The sequence below is a fragment of the Hypomesus nipponensis genome, chromosome 12, assembly GCF_054491055.1.
Source record: "Hypomesus nipponensis isolate SF chromosome 12, ASM5449105v1, whole genome shotgun sequence".
NCBI classification, from domain to species: domain Eukaryota; kingdom Metazoa; phylum Chordata; class Actinopteri; order Osmeriformes; family Osmeridae; genus Hypomesus; species Hypomesus nipponensis.
This window is the reverse complement of record NC_140372.1, coordinates 15,589,745-15,606,543: the sequence shown is the minus strand read 5'-3', so window position 1 is coordinate 15,606,543 and position 16,799 is coordinate 15,589,745. Positions and strand designations below refer to the sequence as shown.

Below are 16,799 nucleotides of genomic sequence, written 5' to 3'. Positions count from 1 at the left end.
AGTATAAAATGCATATTAGCTTATAGTGCAAAACTAAACTGAATGTGTTCACTTAAACTCAACAAGGTAATTTAACTTCTTTATTTTTTTTTATCAACTTTAAGTTTAACAGGCTGCTGCTAAGTAATTGTGTATTGTAACTTATTATGTGTATGCTTGTAGAAGAAAAAACACGATTTACAGTATAAACAAACACTTTATTCAAATGCATTTTAAAAGCCTGAAATTAATTTTCTTATATTTTAATTGTGTCAACCCCTTCTCATCCTCTCCCTACTCCTCCTCCTCATCCTCCACCAGTTCGTCCGGAATCAACACCTGCAACATGAATTAGCTACAGTTAGACAAATTCAAATGCAAAGAACATTAAGTGGAAGTGTATTTTATCCATATGCTCCTGGAGTAATTTTTAGGACCGTAACAAGTGAAATGGAAAGCTTCCCTGACCTTCAGTATCCAGATATTTACAACCATTTAGCTAGTGCTAATCAACTTTCCTTCATACTCATCGTGAACATTTGTCCAACGTAGCAACGTTGCATATCATTATGCTACTTTTCTTGCAAAACGTCTTGGTTTATTGTAGCTGTAGTCTACAGATAACTGTCCAAAAGTAGTTTGCTTCTCTTCAATAGAGCTAACGCTACTTGACTTGCTAGAGCTGTAGCCTTCACCTGTCCAAAAGTAGCTTCAGCTGTTTTGTATATTTTGCACTTTTCATAGAAATGAATGGGGACGCCATCTTGGAAGACAGAAGTAGCTGTCTCTAGTTATATTAACTCTATGGGTGTTAGAGCCTGTTAGAGCCTCTAGAGCCTGTTTAAGGAGAGCCTTGCCACTCCCTATTAAGCCCCATTGTACCGAATTTGGCTGCAGTTCCACCAGAGTTCCACTGGGAGTGATCGCGAGCGAGTGCATGTTGAATGGGAGTCTATGGAGCTAAACGGCTAAAATTGTCTCTTTCGCCTGATTGTCGTTGAGAAATCTCCGATTTGATTGTAGTTTGTGCATGTTCAACATGGATTATAGGTCGAAAGTTGAATGAACGACTACTTATGTCATTTTGATTTCTTACATGGTGAGTCGTTGTTGCCCATAACACCCTAGCATTCTGCTAATGAATGCTGATTGGTTAGTGAATGACTGATACGACCAGAGCTCCCGCTTTGATGGCATCCGAAGCGGAATCAGAATGTCGGAGCATTAGCAACATTAGCAACAACATTAGCAAGCCAAAACTCTTTCTAGCATGTGTATTGACGGGGAGAGCCTAACCTGTCAGCTGTGTTGTCGGTGCCCTGAGAGAAAAAAGTAAGTGAACAGAGCTTGCCGTCAAGCAGTAGCTCTGGTCGTACGATGTGTATGACGTCAATTACATTTTCAAAACCTTTTTAGAACAGAAAGGCGACTTTAAAACAATCCAACAGCCAGCAGTGTGTATTTTTTTTGCCTCCCCTTTCGAATTCAGAATTCAAATTACTAGACAAAAAATTATATCCTGAGAAAAGTGGATTTTGAGGGGTACTGCTCCATAGACCTCCATTCATTCTGCACTCGCTCGTTAGCGCCCTCACATGGAACTTCAACCAGTTCAGAACCCGGAAGTTTCCCGAGAGTGGCAGTTCTCTCTATATTAGACATTCTCTGGTGTCTAATATAGACACCATATGTAACACACTCCGGTACAGTAGGAGGCGATACTTGCGTATACACTTTGGTTGCCACCCGCCATGAACCAGAGAAGAAAATTACTCAGCCAAATGTGCCGAAAACTGGATAACCTTTTATGAACTGACTTGTTAAATATAAATTATGTTCGGATGTGTGGTCGCTGGGAGACTGGTAAGCGTCTTCCAATTAAGTTAATAGCCTAACCGTGTTCAGATTACTAGCCACAAGTATTCTTGCTTTAGAACGCCGGTAACCCATGCAGGCACAGATGGAGCTACCCATTGAATATTCTTGTTTACTGTTGTAATTTTGAATGTCTGGGTTGTTGTAGATTGATTTCTATTGAGAAACAAAAATGCTATACCAAAGAGCCGGTGTAATTCTCGCCTGCTGATAGTTTCAATGCGTACATGAGTTGACGGCATGTTTTCAGAGCTCTACTGTGGCACAGGGGGGTGTTCCATCAATGTCGATTAAGGAAAAGCGAGACTTATTTCGCCATGTCTCACTTAATTTAGCGAGAGTTCAGTTCCATTAAAGTGGATTATTCTAGTTCTGGCTACGTAACCAAGGATCGGGACTAGATTGAGCTGTGTCAGGCTAAAAGTCAAGCAAAACTAAAATGTGTTGCAAATAATTAAAACAGGCGGAAACAGAATCTCAAAAGACATTTCCGTCAAGTAAATTCCTGCGCGCAAAGCACTTTAGTCCGTGTTCGGGAACGTAAATTCCGACTTTTTGAAGTGCAGACATGAATGATTCGCGTGTTTAGGCCTACTTCATCTGCAAAAAATATATTAATTTAAATTAACGAGTTAATAAATAAATGTCACTTTATCTGTTTTCAAAAGCCATTGGTTAAATGACATAAAATAAGGCCTTAGAAACTAAGCAGAGCCTCAAGACTTGTACAATCAATTATGGCGTATCCGTTCTTTGACAAGCCTGTGGTGGATGAAGGTGCTCAGATTAGACAAAGAGCGTTTATCCAACCAGCCCCAAGGGTCTTCAGAGACAGAAGTAATGCTTCCCTGACCAGTATCTGTGGAAGAAATATAGGTTCAGCAGGCCCAGCATAGTTTATCTAGATAGATTTAATTGTCATTCTTAAATAAAATAAAACATACATATATGTATTTATTATTTATGTATGTATGTGTGTATATATATATATATATATATATATATATATATATATATATATATATATATATATATATATATATATATATATATATATATATATATACACACACACACACTAGCAACTCTTAAGGATGGCAATGAACACATAAGAGCAGCCTACCATCCTTTGTAGAAAGTAATAGAAAGGAGAGTAGACTATAATAGTAGGAAGGAGGGTAGTAGACTGCAGTTTATGTAGGTAGGCCTAGACTATGTAGTCTGCTGGAATCACACACAAGGAAGCAAACCCACTGTAGCCAAGCCTTGACACTGTTCAGTCTGTCTGTCTATGTCTTTGGATGTGGGACGTTCTTGAACTATGCCAGGAAATATGAAGGGTATACTTTGCTCCAAGCAGTACCTGAATATTATCATCAGTTTTTCAGGTAATCGTGAAACACAAAGAATCAAGTAGACTTTTTATTCAATTGTATAAAGTATTTTCATTGTTTAAAGTAGCCTATATGTTGACAAGACTCTATATTACCTCTCCTCTGGCTTCCCCAATATTATAGGTGCAATATACTGTCCCCATGGGTGTTTCCAAGCCCATTGGAAGACTCAAGGGGTGACTGCCTGGTGCCCCCATGGTTGACAGTGTTTCTAAAATGCCCTCTGGAGTGGAAAAAATTAGATTAAGTGCCCTACTGTCTGCCATTCACATTGTGAAATATGCTTGAGTGCCCAGGATGCCCCACGCAATAAATGACAGTGTGCCCTCTATAAATGTAAAAACATGTCTTAATGAGTTCCTTTATAGTATAGAAAATGTGATGCAGTGCCCTTTATAATGGCCTAAATTGGACTGTTCCCATGCCCTTACTTCCAATGGAAAAGGGTGCTGTTATGAAGTGCCCTCTATGCTGCCCCTACATGACAGTGTCCCACATGTTGCCCTTTCCAAAGAAGTTGATGTGCCCAACAATCTCCCCTAATGTTCCCAGTAGGGCATGCTTTTCCCAAAGTGAGTCTATCACTATCCAAGCTACCTCTGGATCTGTGGAGGCAGATGATGTTAATTGGAAATACTCGTGATATAATAATGATAGTCATGCTGAGCAATTTGAAATGACTGTTCTGCCAAACAAAGTGTGCAGTTTGGGTCACCTTCTGATCTAAAAAGTCAGTGCTGGATCTGTGCAATACTAGTCATTTCAGTGAATCCCTATTTTAGTCATGGTTATCTTTCCCTTTTATCTTAAAGCTCAGCATTTAGCCTATCAGTTAATAAATGTGTGTGGCAAAGTTATTTTGAAGTAATTTATTGATTTTGTTCAAGATGTGAAGACAAAAACATTATTAGCCCACATCAAGTGCAATTAACCATGGCTTTCTTCAGTGTTTTGAATTTTGTCCTACAATTTTCAATTGCTCCCACGTTCTTTTTTTGGGCTATTATTCTCAATCTCCTGTTGAGAATATCGGCCATATAGGCTATTCTGTCAGAACGGTTTCAGACTGCTCATCAAATTACGCTAATTATCAGTAGGCCTAAATGCATATATATATATGTTAAGTAGATTTGGTAGGTCTACAATATACGCATTTTAACGGTCGTAATGGTTTGACAAGTTGTCTCCCTTGCCATGTTAATTGCGGCAACATTGCCCTTTTTGGGGACAACTCCCAAAAAACTCAAATCAATTTACGCTGCTGAAACAACACCTCTCTGCTGCTTTACGCTTTGCTTTTTGCGACATAACTCCTCTTTTCAACGATCGCCTGATATGGGCTGCAGAGTCTAAGCTTATTGAGGTCTAACTTGAATTAGCGTTGCCTGTTAGTGGAACGGAACGTTAGTGGAACGGCTTGAAGCTTAAGTCTAAGGTGACGTTTACCCAAGTGAGACTTATTTGTGTTAGCGCGACTTGCGTTAGCGACGTTGATGGAACACCCCCCAGGTCTTCTTCCAAGCTTGCTGCGTACCGTACAAGAAGTGTGAAACACAGTGCACTATGGGTATTTCAACAGGACAATATTCAACAGAACGCCCTGTATTGTGTTAAATTAACCGGGGTAGCACCGCTACGACCGGTGTTACAAGCCAACTGGTTTTTAAACCTACTGGTTTCCCAGCTATGCCTTCAACTATCAGTCTGCCTCTATCACCAGATTCGTCACAAATTCATAAACATATTAAAGCCAAATCAAGATGTTACTTAAAGGCCAGGGTGATTTATAACTACATAACTGATTTAATGACATTCTATGAGCTACAATAGCTCGCAGTGTAAAGCAATGGCCTTTGGTATATTACGTGTTTTGCTCAAGGGCGATCCAATCCCACTTCATGCGAGCCTGCAAATGTTTTATTTTGTCTCCATTTATTTGGTCGTGAATGGGAATGTAGTGCGCACGTAGCCTATAGGGCCTACTTTTATATTCGCCGCAGCAAATATGAGATCCGACTGGAAAATCGCCAGTAATGTGTTTGTGAATTTGTGACAAATCTGGTGATAGAGGCAGACTGATAGGTGAACGCACAGCTGGGAAACCAGTAGGTTTGAAAACCAGTTGGCTTGTAACACCGGCCGCTTAGCCAATGCTTTGGTTGCCTAAACAACGCATGTGTTTCGGGAGCATCGACAAATACCAAATTTCAACAGTCAATAGCTTTTCAACATCAGCATCAAAATTATGTTAAACTATTACATGTATGCATTCATGCTGCACAGCCTTTAGTTTGTTCATTTTCATCTCAGGTTATTAACAATTGATTTTTTATTCAAAATACATCTTCAAACGTCAATAGCTTTTTAGTCATGTGGCTTATGCCTCAAATTAAGTTCAGTTCTCACTGACTATACATACATGTTGCACAGCCTTTAGCTTTTCAATTTTTATCTCACATTTTATCTCACATTTTTATCTCACATTTTCAGTGAATTTTGGAATATGTCAAACGTCACTAGCTTTGTGATCATGTGACCTATATACTTCAAATTCATTTGTGTTCACTGACTATGCATACATTTTACACAGCCTTTAGTTTGTTCATTTTGATTTCACAATTTTAGATACATTTTTGAAAGTTTGTAACGTCAATAGCTTTTTGGTCATGTTACCTGTAGATTTCAAAGCCCTGTTTAATCGCTGACAAAGTACATTTACACATGTCCCTTTAGAGCAGAATCGGACTGGCCGTCGGGAGAGTCAAGAGATTTCCCGAACAGCTGGTCAAATGGCCGCAGCATAAGCAAAAAAACAAATATATGTATGAATAATACCCGGTCTGCGTTTCAAAGTCCCGGGCTGTTTTTTCAGTCCCAGACCCGATTTAAAGGCTGAAACTTTATCTTATCTAATCACAATTTTTAGTTTGACAGAGACATATCCAAACTCGTCAACTCATAGGAAGTGGTCAGGTGTAAAACCCAAAGGCCAACTTTAAAGTCAAATAGGCCTGGACTTTTAATCTGTTCAATCTGGCTAAATATTCCATCGACCGGCCATGAGCCAGTACATTTTAAATATACTAAGAAAAGGTGTACTATCTGTGAATATATAAAAAGTATACTACCATCATGCTTTAACCAATTTTAACGTTAATACTTTGAACACACTTCAAAAAAATTGTACTACAGTGCACTTTTAGTAAATATATTAAAATAATACATATAAAAAAATATACTTTAAGTAAAACTTATGTCATTTCTATGTCAAGTGTACAACTGGAACTTTGTTTTTAATTATTTGTATATTTTAAAATGCATGCTAAAAATAACCTTCGTAACAATGTACTTAAAGCTTACTTTCTGCTAAATGACTAAATGTAAATGTACTTAAAAATAAACATTTGCTGAGATTTTAGGATATTTTAAGTTACTTTCGAAGTCCCTTCATTAATTCAGCCTTCAGTGTACTGGTATACAGTTGCTGTACTGTAGTGTGTAGTAGAGTAAAGTACCTTTTTTTAACGTATTTTTTTACTGTGCTTGTGCTTGGGCTTCTATTTCGAAGCGCCCGGTTTTAGAACAAAAAAGTGACTTCTTTCAAGATCTCTATTGCTCAACACTTGAACGGGGGCTTATTACTTGAATGAGGAATTATTTTCTGTGTCGTCTCAGTTACACTATCAGGGTTTGGAAATACAGACTTGCTAAAGTAGGCAAATGGCTAGTAGAACATAACATTTCATAATAATTTCAGTTAATCAAACAGCTGCAAGATCCAGGGAAATGTTATAGGCTAGCTAGCAAGCTAATGCTAGCATTGCTAACATAACTAACATTACAACTGTGGTAGTGTAACCAAGCTCTTTGTAAGTTTGTTTTACATATAATTGTATATGATTGTGTGGACAATGAGTCTATTTAAAACTTGTATTTTACCGCTGCTCTTCTAGACATAGCTATTCGAACAGCCCTCACTGATTTCACGTAGCTAATGGTTTCAGTATCAAGCCTATGGCAACTCCCGAGGGACCGTTGTCCATTTTCACATAGGCTAGAAAGGTCTGCTACAATAGGCTATCCTCATGATCTGCAAGCTAGCTAACCTTATATTAAAATAAGGGATGGGCATTGGATTAAATTGTCTTAATTGATCGTCAGAAGAATTAACTATCGATTTTTGATTAATCATGAACATTTTTACATTAATATTCACTATTTATAGGCTATATCAAAATGCAATGAAAATAGAAAAAACACAACGTGTTTCCGTATTGAGATCTGTATTACAAGAAGAACAACTATTTCTGTAACTCTTAGAAGCGGAGCCTACAGCTAGAAGCCGGTGCTCAAACACAACTGACCCTCGTTTTTTTTCCGGCTAATTAACAAAGCTTCATAAAAACCTTCGCCCTCAATAATACTTAAGGGTAGCATATCCATCTCGATGGACTTGCAGACCTGTTGGGTAATTTTCTCTGCTCGTTGTGCATCGCAGCTCCTCCGTCCTAACACCGAGAGCAGCTGCAACGCCACTGACCAGGGTCGGATGTACGTTCTTCAAGTGGTAGGCCGAGCTTAATGATTTGAGTCGTGGAGGAGTTGTATTTATACTCAGCTTTGCAGTGTTGGCAGTGAACAAAGTAATTTTCAAAATGTCAAAAAGTCAAAATGGTCTCACGCTACACTTCGCCGTGACCTCTTAATGTTTACTTTAGAAATACATGGAAACTCGCCGGTAACTGAGTAGGCTTGTGGCGTTTTTTTCTCCAAACATTGGCTTTGTTTGGTAAAATGTTTAAATCCTGCCACATAGTGAAATCCATTGCATTCCTTCAAGACTCACACTACGCAACGGAACACGCATTTGTTTTATCGATGAACAAATAAAGTAATCAACTAAATTCTTAATGATCGATAATCGTTTGTCGATTAATTATGCCCATCCCTAATTAAAATAATTTTGTAGTCATAACATCGGATTCTGCCACTAAATGAGTGACTTGGCTTTATTTCTGGAGATGCTATCCACAACCGAAGTGTGTTACCATGGGCGTCGCCGCAATGTAACTTGGGGGTCACGTCCCACCCACTTAAAAAAAAAAGTTGTTTGCCCCCCCCCACTTTTGCGATCAAAATATTAATTAATGACTGGTCTACTAGTCCAGCGATCTGTCTATTGCTTCACAATCAAATCCGTTCCACTTTATCAGTAGGGAAAATACCCATAGCAATAGAATTCCACTCCACGTTTTCTAGACAAACGGCATCACGCACGCAGATTCAACTCCCATACTCTTGGATCGATGCATGGCGCTAGCAGCTAGCACTTCAGACATGACTGTTCCACAGACGAGATGGACATAAGGAGGGGTTTTTTTCGAGGAAGAGGAAAGTAAGTCAGAGTTGCCCAAGTTTTCTCTTCGGTGGCCAAAGCACACTTATGAGACCAGGGCTCCAGACTGCGACCAAATGGTCGCATTTTGCGCCCAGTTTTTGAGACAATGCGAGCATTTTTTACAAGCACTCGCGCATGTGCGACCTACAAATTTGGAATTATTGGGTGCACAATGTCAACATACGTTAGCAACGACGCATAGATACAACTTTTTAGTAAGACAGCGATATCAGCGTGCCCTCAGCATTAGTACCGTAGCTAAAAGTCTAGAAAAGTTTAGGCTATTTTTCGCTAGGTTCCTACGAACTTGTCTTAATCTGCCAGACAAGTGGGTTCCCCTTTGTTCTTTTGGTGAGCAGTTTCACGAGCCCTACTTACCCGGCTTCATGGAGCCGAGCAGCTAAATACTTTTTTAGCACTAGCGTTGCTACTATATCCCTGCCTGTGTTTGATCTGTTGCGCTGTTATACTCCGGAGGTATCGTGTTGTTGTGTCAGAGGACTGATTGAAAAGTGCATCATACATTTAAGTCATTTAGCTAAGACTTGCATGTACAGTACGTAATGTCACATTAAATAATGTACTTAAACTCAAGCTTATATGGTGAGTCGCTGTCAGTTGTAAAAATGACAGTAAAAAACAGACCCATCTGCATTCGACGTAGGCACACCACACAATTTCACCAGAAATTGTACCAGGGGCGATTCTAGGATCAGACCGTTAGGAGTGCTCAGCCCCCAATGAGAATGTGACATGAATACAGTGCATTGCAAAAGTGCTAAACTTAAACCCCTTCCAATTAATACATTTATGTATTATTATGCAAAATATTGAATGAATTAAAAAAACTAAGGATATCCCTTTCTTCATGAAGTACCAGCATCAAATGATAATAAACAATATATTAAAAACATATTATTTTTAGGGGTGCTGAGATTAAATTTAGGGGTGCTTGAGCACTCATAAAAAGGGTCTAAAATTGCCACTGAATTGTACCCTCTCTAGTTACATTAATAAATGCATTGCAGGTCAATATAAGGTGTGCCCCTAAATTTTCCTCTTGCGCTCCTAAAATTTTCAGTCAGGGGCTACTTTGCTCCTAGTAAAAAAAGTTAGACTGGAGCCCTGGAGACATTCTCTGACTATAATAGCATTAGTTAGCGTTAAGTCACAAAGATCCTTCTGCAAACATTAGGATTATAGCTAGCTAGATAAGAAAGCTTTTTACCTACATCTAGCACTAGGCAATGGCATACTTTATTTACCCATTACAAGTGGAACAGCATTTGTTGATTTCTTAATCTGGGTCTGAAATATGTTGTGCTTTTGGCACAAACACACCGAGGCGTCTGTTTCAGGCAGAAAGAGATGACAAGGATGTTTTTTCCAAGTAGCTACAAAATAAATTGCTGGTGTTAAAAAAAAAAAGCCATAACAACTGTGAGCTAATCTGGAGTTAACCTTAGCTAACAAGCTTGTTTTTTTAACGACTGGAAAGGAAAGAAAAACCTTTTTTCAGAAGTGTCTTCCAAATTTAACAAGGTTGCTCAACCTGTAATTTTGGCAATTCTTAGCATTTAATTACTACATGTTAGTCTGTAACATTATACCCTTATACCCTACGCTTATACCCTCAGGATGTTATCTAATGAGACAAGAGACACGTCCTTATCTCCATATTAGTATGCTGCGCATGCATAATAAATTCGGTGTTGGTAACTGGAGTATATGGCTGATAATTTTTTGGGCTGTGCCATTTAGGGAAACGGATTCAACCACCGAACCCATGTATTTTCTGAAAGCTTGCATCCTAAGGATGTGATCGGTGGAAAAGACTTCAGGTTTGAACACACATTTGACAATTTCTGAACTGTCCAGGTATGCTTTAGGGAGATGCATTTTTTTTATGTAGCCTTCATAATTATTAGCCTTCTAAACCTATACCAATTGTGAATTTGATATGCTGATAACATGATTTACATCTCAGAAATCTTCATATGAACAATCTACATTAAGCTTATGTCAATTATCAATATGAAAGAATGCTCAATGCATCTGCATGTCTCCTGATATAGCCTAGGTAGTTGGGAGTGAGTCAGAGGCAGGGGCAGCCTGCAGGGTCAGGTCTGAGGTGACAGCACTCACGTCAGCTCTGTTGCTGAGTAGGGCTGCAACGATTAGTCGACGTTATCGACAACGTCGACAATAAAAAATTGTCGTCAAATATTTCTGTTGTCGACAAATCGTTTGATCTCATAGGACTTAAGACATGCAGCTTGGCAAAAAATTGCCAATAAGCTAAATGCGTATTTTGGTAAAATGTATAGGCTCATCTTAAGTGCCTTATTACTCCAATCAATCAGATCACTTTTCTTTAACCTTTAGAGGAGTGAGTTCTAATTAATACCAATGCTGCCACCAGAGTGACTTATTTTTTCAAAACAAAGCTAGCTAGCTTTGAGAAAATAATGATATAAACTCTTTCAGAATAAGTATAAAAACAAGGCCAAAGAGTAGCCTATTTAATTGATACAAATTCATAGATACTTATGAGGATATATATAGGCCTACTGAAAGCGCTTACACAGGGCTCTAGAGTGCGACAAATTTGGTTGCGTATGCGACCAAAATTTGTACGGGTGCGACTAAACTTTTTCCTAGGTCGCACCGGTGCACCTAACCTCCGCTGCCTCTCAACCAAGTGTTTGTTTCTTTTTTGACGGAACTCACACTCATGGGTGTGAGTTCCGTCCTGCGTGATTGAAATTACGACCTGAGCACCAGAGAATGGGTTATGGCATACCTGGGAATACGGCCCGTGGGCCACAACCGGCCCACAGACTGTATGGGGCTATTATTGTAGAAAAACTATTCACAAATGCACAGCACGATCCACGAATGCACAGCACAATCCACAAATGCACAGCACAATCCACTAATGCACAGCACAATCCACCAATGCACAGCACGATCCACCAATGCACAGCACGATCCACCAATGCACAGCACGATCCACCAATGCACAGCACGATCCACCAATGCACAGCACGATCCACGATTGCGAACCACGATCCACAAATGCGTACCGCGATCCACGAATGCACAACACGATCCACGAATGCACAGCACGATCCACGAATGCACAGCACGATCCACGAATGCACAGCACGATCCACGAATGCACAGCACAATCCACGAATGCACAGCACGATCCACAAATGGGTACCACTATCCACAAATGTGTACTATCCACGAATGCGTGCAAGGATCCACAAATGCGCACTCAGATTTGTGTATGTGTAAAATATTGTCCAAATATGTAGTCACAAAGGCTGGGCTCTCAATTGGCTGTGTTTTTACACGTGACTTTTGCTACACTTCTGCCGTGGTACAAATCCACAAACCGTGTGCATGTGCGACGATATGTGCCTCGGTAGCTGTAAAGCCTCCATACCACCAGTTGGCGGTATAGTGGTCCAGTGATTTTTAAGGCAACGTGACATTGCTGGGTGGTTCAAGCATATTATGTCTATGGGTTCAAGTGGTTCCTTAGACTCGTCGTGGCTGCACTTGGGATGCAAGGCAGACACCTCGAGAGCTTTCGGTAAGTATATTTGTATGTTAAGTAGTAGGCCTAGGTGTCATAAGTAGCCGTATATTGCCCATCAAAATACAATATTATCAGTAACACTAGTTATCTGTGAAGAAATAACTTTAGCTCTGCTTATGTGTCATTGAGCAAACATCATTGAAGTGGCAATAGCAAGCTAACCAACGCTAGACCAATTAACCTACCTGAAGATGTCTGTGGCGTATTTGGTGTGTAGGTAGCTCGGATTGAGTCACGATCAGTCTATATAGCTTTAAAACTAGTTTGATTGAAGTTTGTATTTAAAAAAGGCTAATAATTAAGAGTTGTCTTGAGTTTCATCAGCTCGCAAGCTAGGCACATTCAAGCATTAGAAAATGTTTTCCTAATTTACATTTAGACTTTTTCTTTGTTCTCTTTTTAATGCTCTGCACATGTCTGGACTTAAGTTAGTAAGTATATGTATTTAAGTGCCCACTCAGGAAACAAATGAAACAGTTGAGAAAGGGATTAAAGGTGACTGGCATTTGGCCACTTCTAACAGATAAGATGTGGTCAAGCTGCTTTTCCCTTACGAGAAAGATGCTGAAATCACACCCAAGGTACATGATTTGGTTTAGTACTTAAATAATTTAGATAATTATCCAATCTTATTTTAAAGACCCCTTCTTGAATACATACTCTCCAATTTGTATTCCCATGTATGAGTTGGCTACGTCTTCATTACCAGTCTCTGTCTTTCCAGATGACTCTTGCACACATCACCCAGACGTTGATGACGAAGATGTCTCTGTCGAGATTGTCACTCGGGTCATGGCTTAATTCCGGACTTTTATTGAACATGTTTTTATTTATTTTAATTTTATTAAATGCATTTGTTTTTCCATTCCAAGCTCATTACTTCCATCCTTCCTGCCTCTAACTTTCCTTCAATGGCTTTTTGTTTATAGAGTGTGTAAATATAAAGAAGAGTATAGGACACGTGTCTTTTTTCAACAGCCTCTTCAGAGCATCTGAGGAATCTTCTGCGGTCCATCCTTATCCATCATCTTTGGTCCATCCTCAATCATGATACAGACATGCAACTGTCCCATGTTTCTTTTATTATTGGCTAACTCCCCTGCATAACAGCTGTCTAGCTGAAAGATCTTGCATGTGTATGTGTGTGCTTTGGAGTTTTTACTCTGTTAGGCTTACCAAATGGCATGTTGTAAAGATAATCTTGGTGTTGGCTTTAGTTCATTTGGTAAGGTTCCCCTTTCTGTAGGCAAGGAATGCTGAACACATAACATTTTATTCTGTATAAAATGATACTATCTAAATTCTCTTAAGTTTCAAGCTCACTAAGTTTTGCTATTAATAGTTTATTAGATACACACACAAATTGTACATAAGCCATCCTCGCTGTCACGGTCCCCTTCGTCTCAAGGCCGGAAAGCCTAACATTAATCGGAAATGACACTATGACACTATTCAGGTGCGTGGAGCACTAAACAGGAGGAGACGGAGCTTAAAGATGTACTTCAATGCAGACACAAGCTTATATAAATTATAACAATTGGCACACATCATCAGCGGCCAAAACAAAGCTTCAGCAGAGGTGGCAACTGGGTCTATTGATCTTTTTAGATGATCCATCTCCAGTTCATCTAGACAATTCTCATGGACTGGTACATGGACACCAGGGGCCTCATGTATAAACGTTGCGTACGCACAAAAAGCTTGCGTACGCTGGTTTTCACGCACACTTTGTGATGTATATTTACTTGACGTGAGAATGTGCGGGCCTTCACGGAAACTTTTGAGCAGACGTGAGAACGTGCGGACCGTACGCAAAGTCTTGTCTGGCTCTGTAACATGGTTCTAACTGAAAAGTGCCGAGACTCACCAAACATTACAAAATAAAGTTTCCACTTGTACGTTTATGACGTTGACTATTCAAAAAACATTAAAATAAAAGTTTGATCATTAATGTGGATAATCACATCAAAATGCCAAAACCCAAAACGGGAAATGCTATATTGCCTTCTGTTTATACCGCCACCACTTAATAACTTCTGTTAAACTTGAGGCTGTCAAACGAAGGACAAAATCACTCAGGAAATGCATGTCACTCTAACCCTATAGCTGCCATACTGTTACGATGCACCACCACTCGTTTCTTCATTTAAAGTTTTATATTGGACCATTTCTTCTTAATTTCTGCCATGGTCCGGTTCTCTATGCCCACAATATTGATGGCCCTATAATAATAATGATAATTGTATTTGTAATGCACTTTACATTTAGCTACATCTCAAAGCGCTGCAGGTTAAAAACAAGAAAGGGCGCAAATAGTGACAGTTTTCCACTCTGCCGACTTTCTTTTGTCACTAATAACTGATGACAGGCCGCCAAACAGGACACATTTTCTCGCCTCCACCTCTGTTGTCAGAACCTCAATCTCACAGTATTTCTTTGTCTGAATTACCGTATTTCTTTGAATAAACGCTGCAGCGTTTAAGGTTCATTTTTGGTCCGGCGTTTCTTCGAGGAAGGCGTTTATTCGAAGAAATACGGTAATTCAGACAAAGAAATGACCTCAGGAGCGCATTTATAGTCCATATGCATATTAATTTATGGGAGGAGGCAAGGCGGGGTCAGTGGCTCGTTCACGTGCGGTCAATCTCACGTTGATTGTGATTTATAAAGGAAAGGTGCGGAGGATCTGGCGTACGACCGGTTTTATACATGTGAATATTTATGTGCGTAGGTACTTTTCGAGTTTTTGCCGTACGCCATCTTCTGGTATGAAAGCTGCGCAATCGTTTATACATGAGGCCCCTGGCCTCTGGTCAGCATTATTGTCATTGTCATTGGACTCCCAGTCGATCTCTGGTATGTGCAACTCCAATAAAACCATAACTTAAGAAGTTAACATTTGGATTTGCATTCGACTTTAAAGTCATCCATAATCATGATATGATAGCCCACTTTATTAACTAACATTAAGAGCCTTAAGTGGAGGATCGATTTGTTCATCTTATTAAGTTATTGTATAATGTCAAACAGACTCATTCAATACCATACTGTCGTAAGGAAGCACGTGAACAGTGGTTACTGTACTTTCAAGACAAATGGATGCAAGCTACTGTAGAGACCCTTGAATTAACAGTACAGCTAGCCTAGCGGGATTCTAAGAGGCACTTTTAGTTTTTCGGCCACTTAGATACTAACCGAGAGTGAGGTCATGCCGGGAAATATCAAACTAAGGCTGGAACGGCAAAGCCGAGGTTTGATATTTCCCGGCATGACCGAACGGTCGAGGTTAGTAAGTAATTTATGATATGGCATTTTTAGCTTCTTTTCATTTTGTAAACAAAAATAAATGGTACCTCGAGGCTAATTGTAGCTAGCTCTCAAGTCTCACGCTGTGTTTCATGTGTTGCCTAGCAACTCATTACTTTTGATAGAAAGCGGACAACATGGTTCTGCTAAAATGGCTTTAATTTCAACACAAAATAACAACACAAGTGTTTTAAAAGAGTCTAGTCTTCATCCTCACTTTCAATGAGTCTTTTCAGCATCATCTGGATAGTAAAACTCAGTAGCTGACTCGTCGTTCATTTTGAATATGACGTCAGAGGGCAATACGGAGCTGTATTGACCGCTGAGGAGGGCAATACGCGTCTGGCATGACTCCCCATTAGCCAATCAGAAAGCTCGTACCGTCGTTGCCATATAATAAATATACTTACTAACTTTAGTCCAGACGTGTGCAGAGCATTAAAAAGAGAACAAAGAAAAAGTCTAAATGTACATTAAGAAAACATTTTCTGATGATTGAATGTGCCTAGCTTGCTAGCTGGTGACACTCAAGACAACTCTTAATAAATACAAACTTGCACCAAACTAGTTTTAAATCTAGATAGACTCCTGATCATGACTCGATCCTAGCTACCTACACATCATATACGGCACAGACATTTTCAGGTAGGTTAATTGGTCTAGCGTTAGTTAGCTTGCTAGTGCCACTTCAATAATGTTTGCTCGGTGACGCATAAATCCCTTTCCTGCCGGACCATTCAAATATGGGAAATAAAATTCCCATGGTTCCCGCCTTAATATCTTTGCCGTCCAATCACCGATTTTATTTCTGAAAACTGCCAGATACTCATGACAAGTTAAGCTCAAAGCACATACCATTGGTTAAGGGGTTACTGGGAGGGGGAAATAAATACATCGTCAGCAACGGCAGCCATTGTTTTCCGAGGCGGAGCCAGAGCGGAGACAACGGGAGATTGCCTACAGTGTTAGATTTACAGCTTCGAATTGAAATCGGAGACGATATTATGAGTAAAGACAAGTTTCTTAATATGTGTTGTCAATATTGTCTATTAAAAGTCTAAACTTTTTCCTTACGAAGAATTTGTTTGTGGCAGTGACGCGAGTTTTTTCAGGAAAGAATGACTGTCCGGCTTGGCTGTTTGTGACAGGCAGCTATGACGGTAGTAGCATTGTTTAGCTTCGATTTGAGCAGATTTCTAAAAAAGCTTGGAAAAACAACATTAACTAGCTAGATTAT

The 16,799-nt window shown here is 39.5% G+C and overlaps 1 protein-coding gene across 2 annotated transcripts in view; it reads left to right on the top strand.

The window, feature by feature from the left end:
- The first annotated feature begins 1,674 nt into the window (after nucleotides 1-1,674).
- The window catches only part of hikeshi (heat shock protein nuclear import factor hikeshi), a 93,772-nt gene continuing 78,647 nt past the window's right edge, over nucleotides 1,675-16,799 (top strand). The window contains exon 1 of one of the 2 annotated variants that reach the window (XM_084668247.1): nucleotides 1,675-1,842. In XM_084668247.1, coding sequence (XP_084524373.1) covers nucleotides 1,813-1,842 — 30 coding nt within the window. In that variant the 5' untranslated portion in view covers nucleotides 1,675-1,812. The remainder of the gene's footprint in view (nucleotides 1,843-16,799) is intronic. The other variant, XM_084668248.1, reaches the window with a different exon arrangement.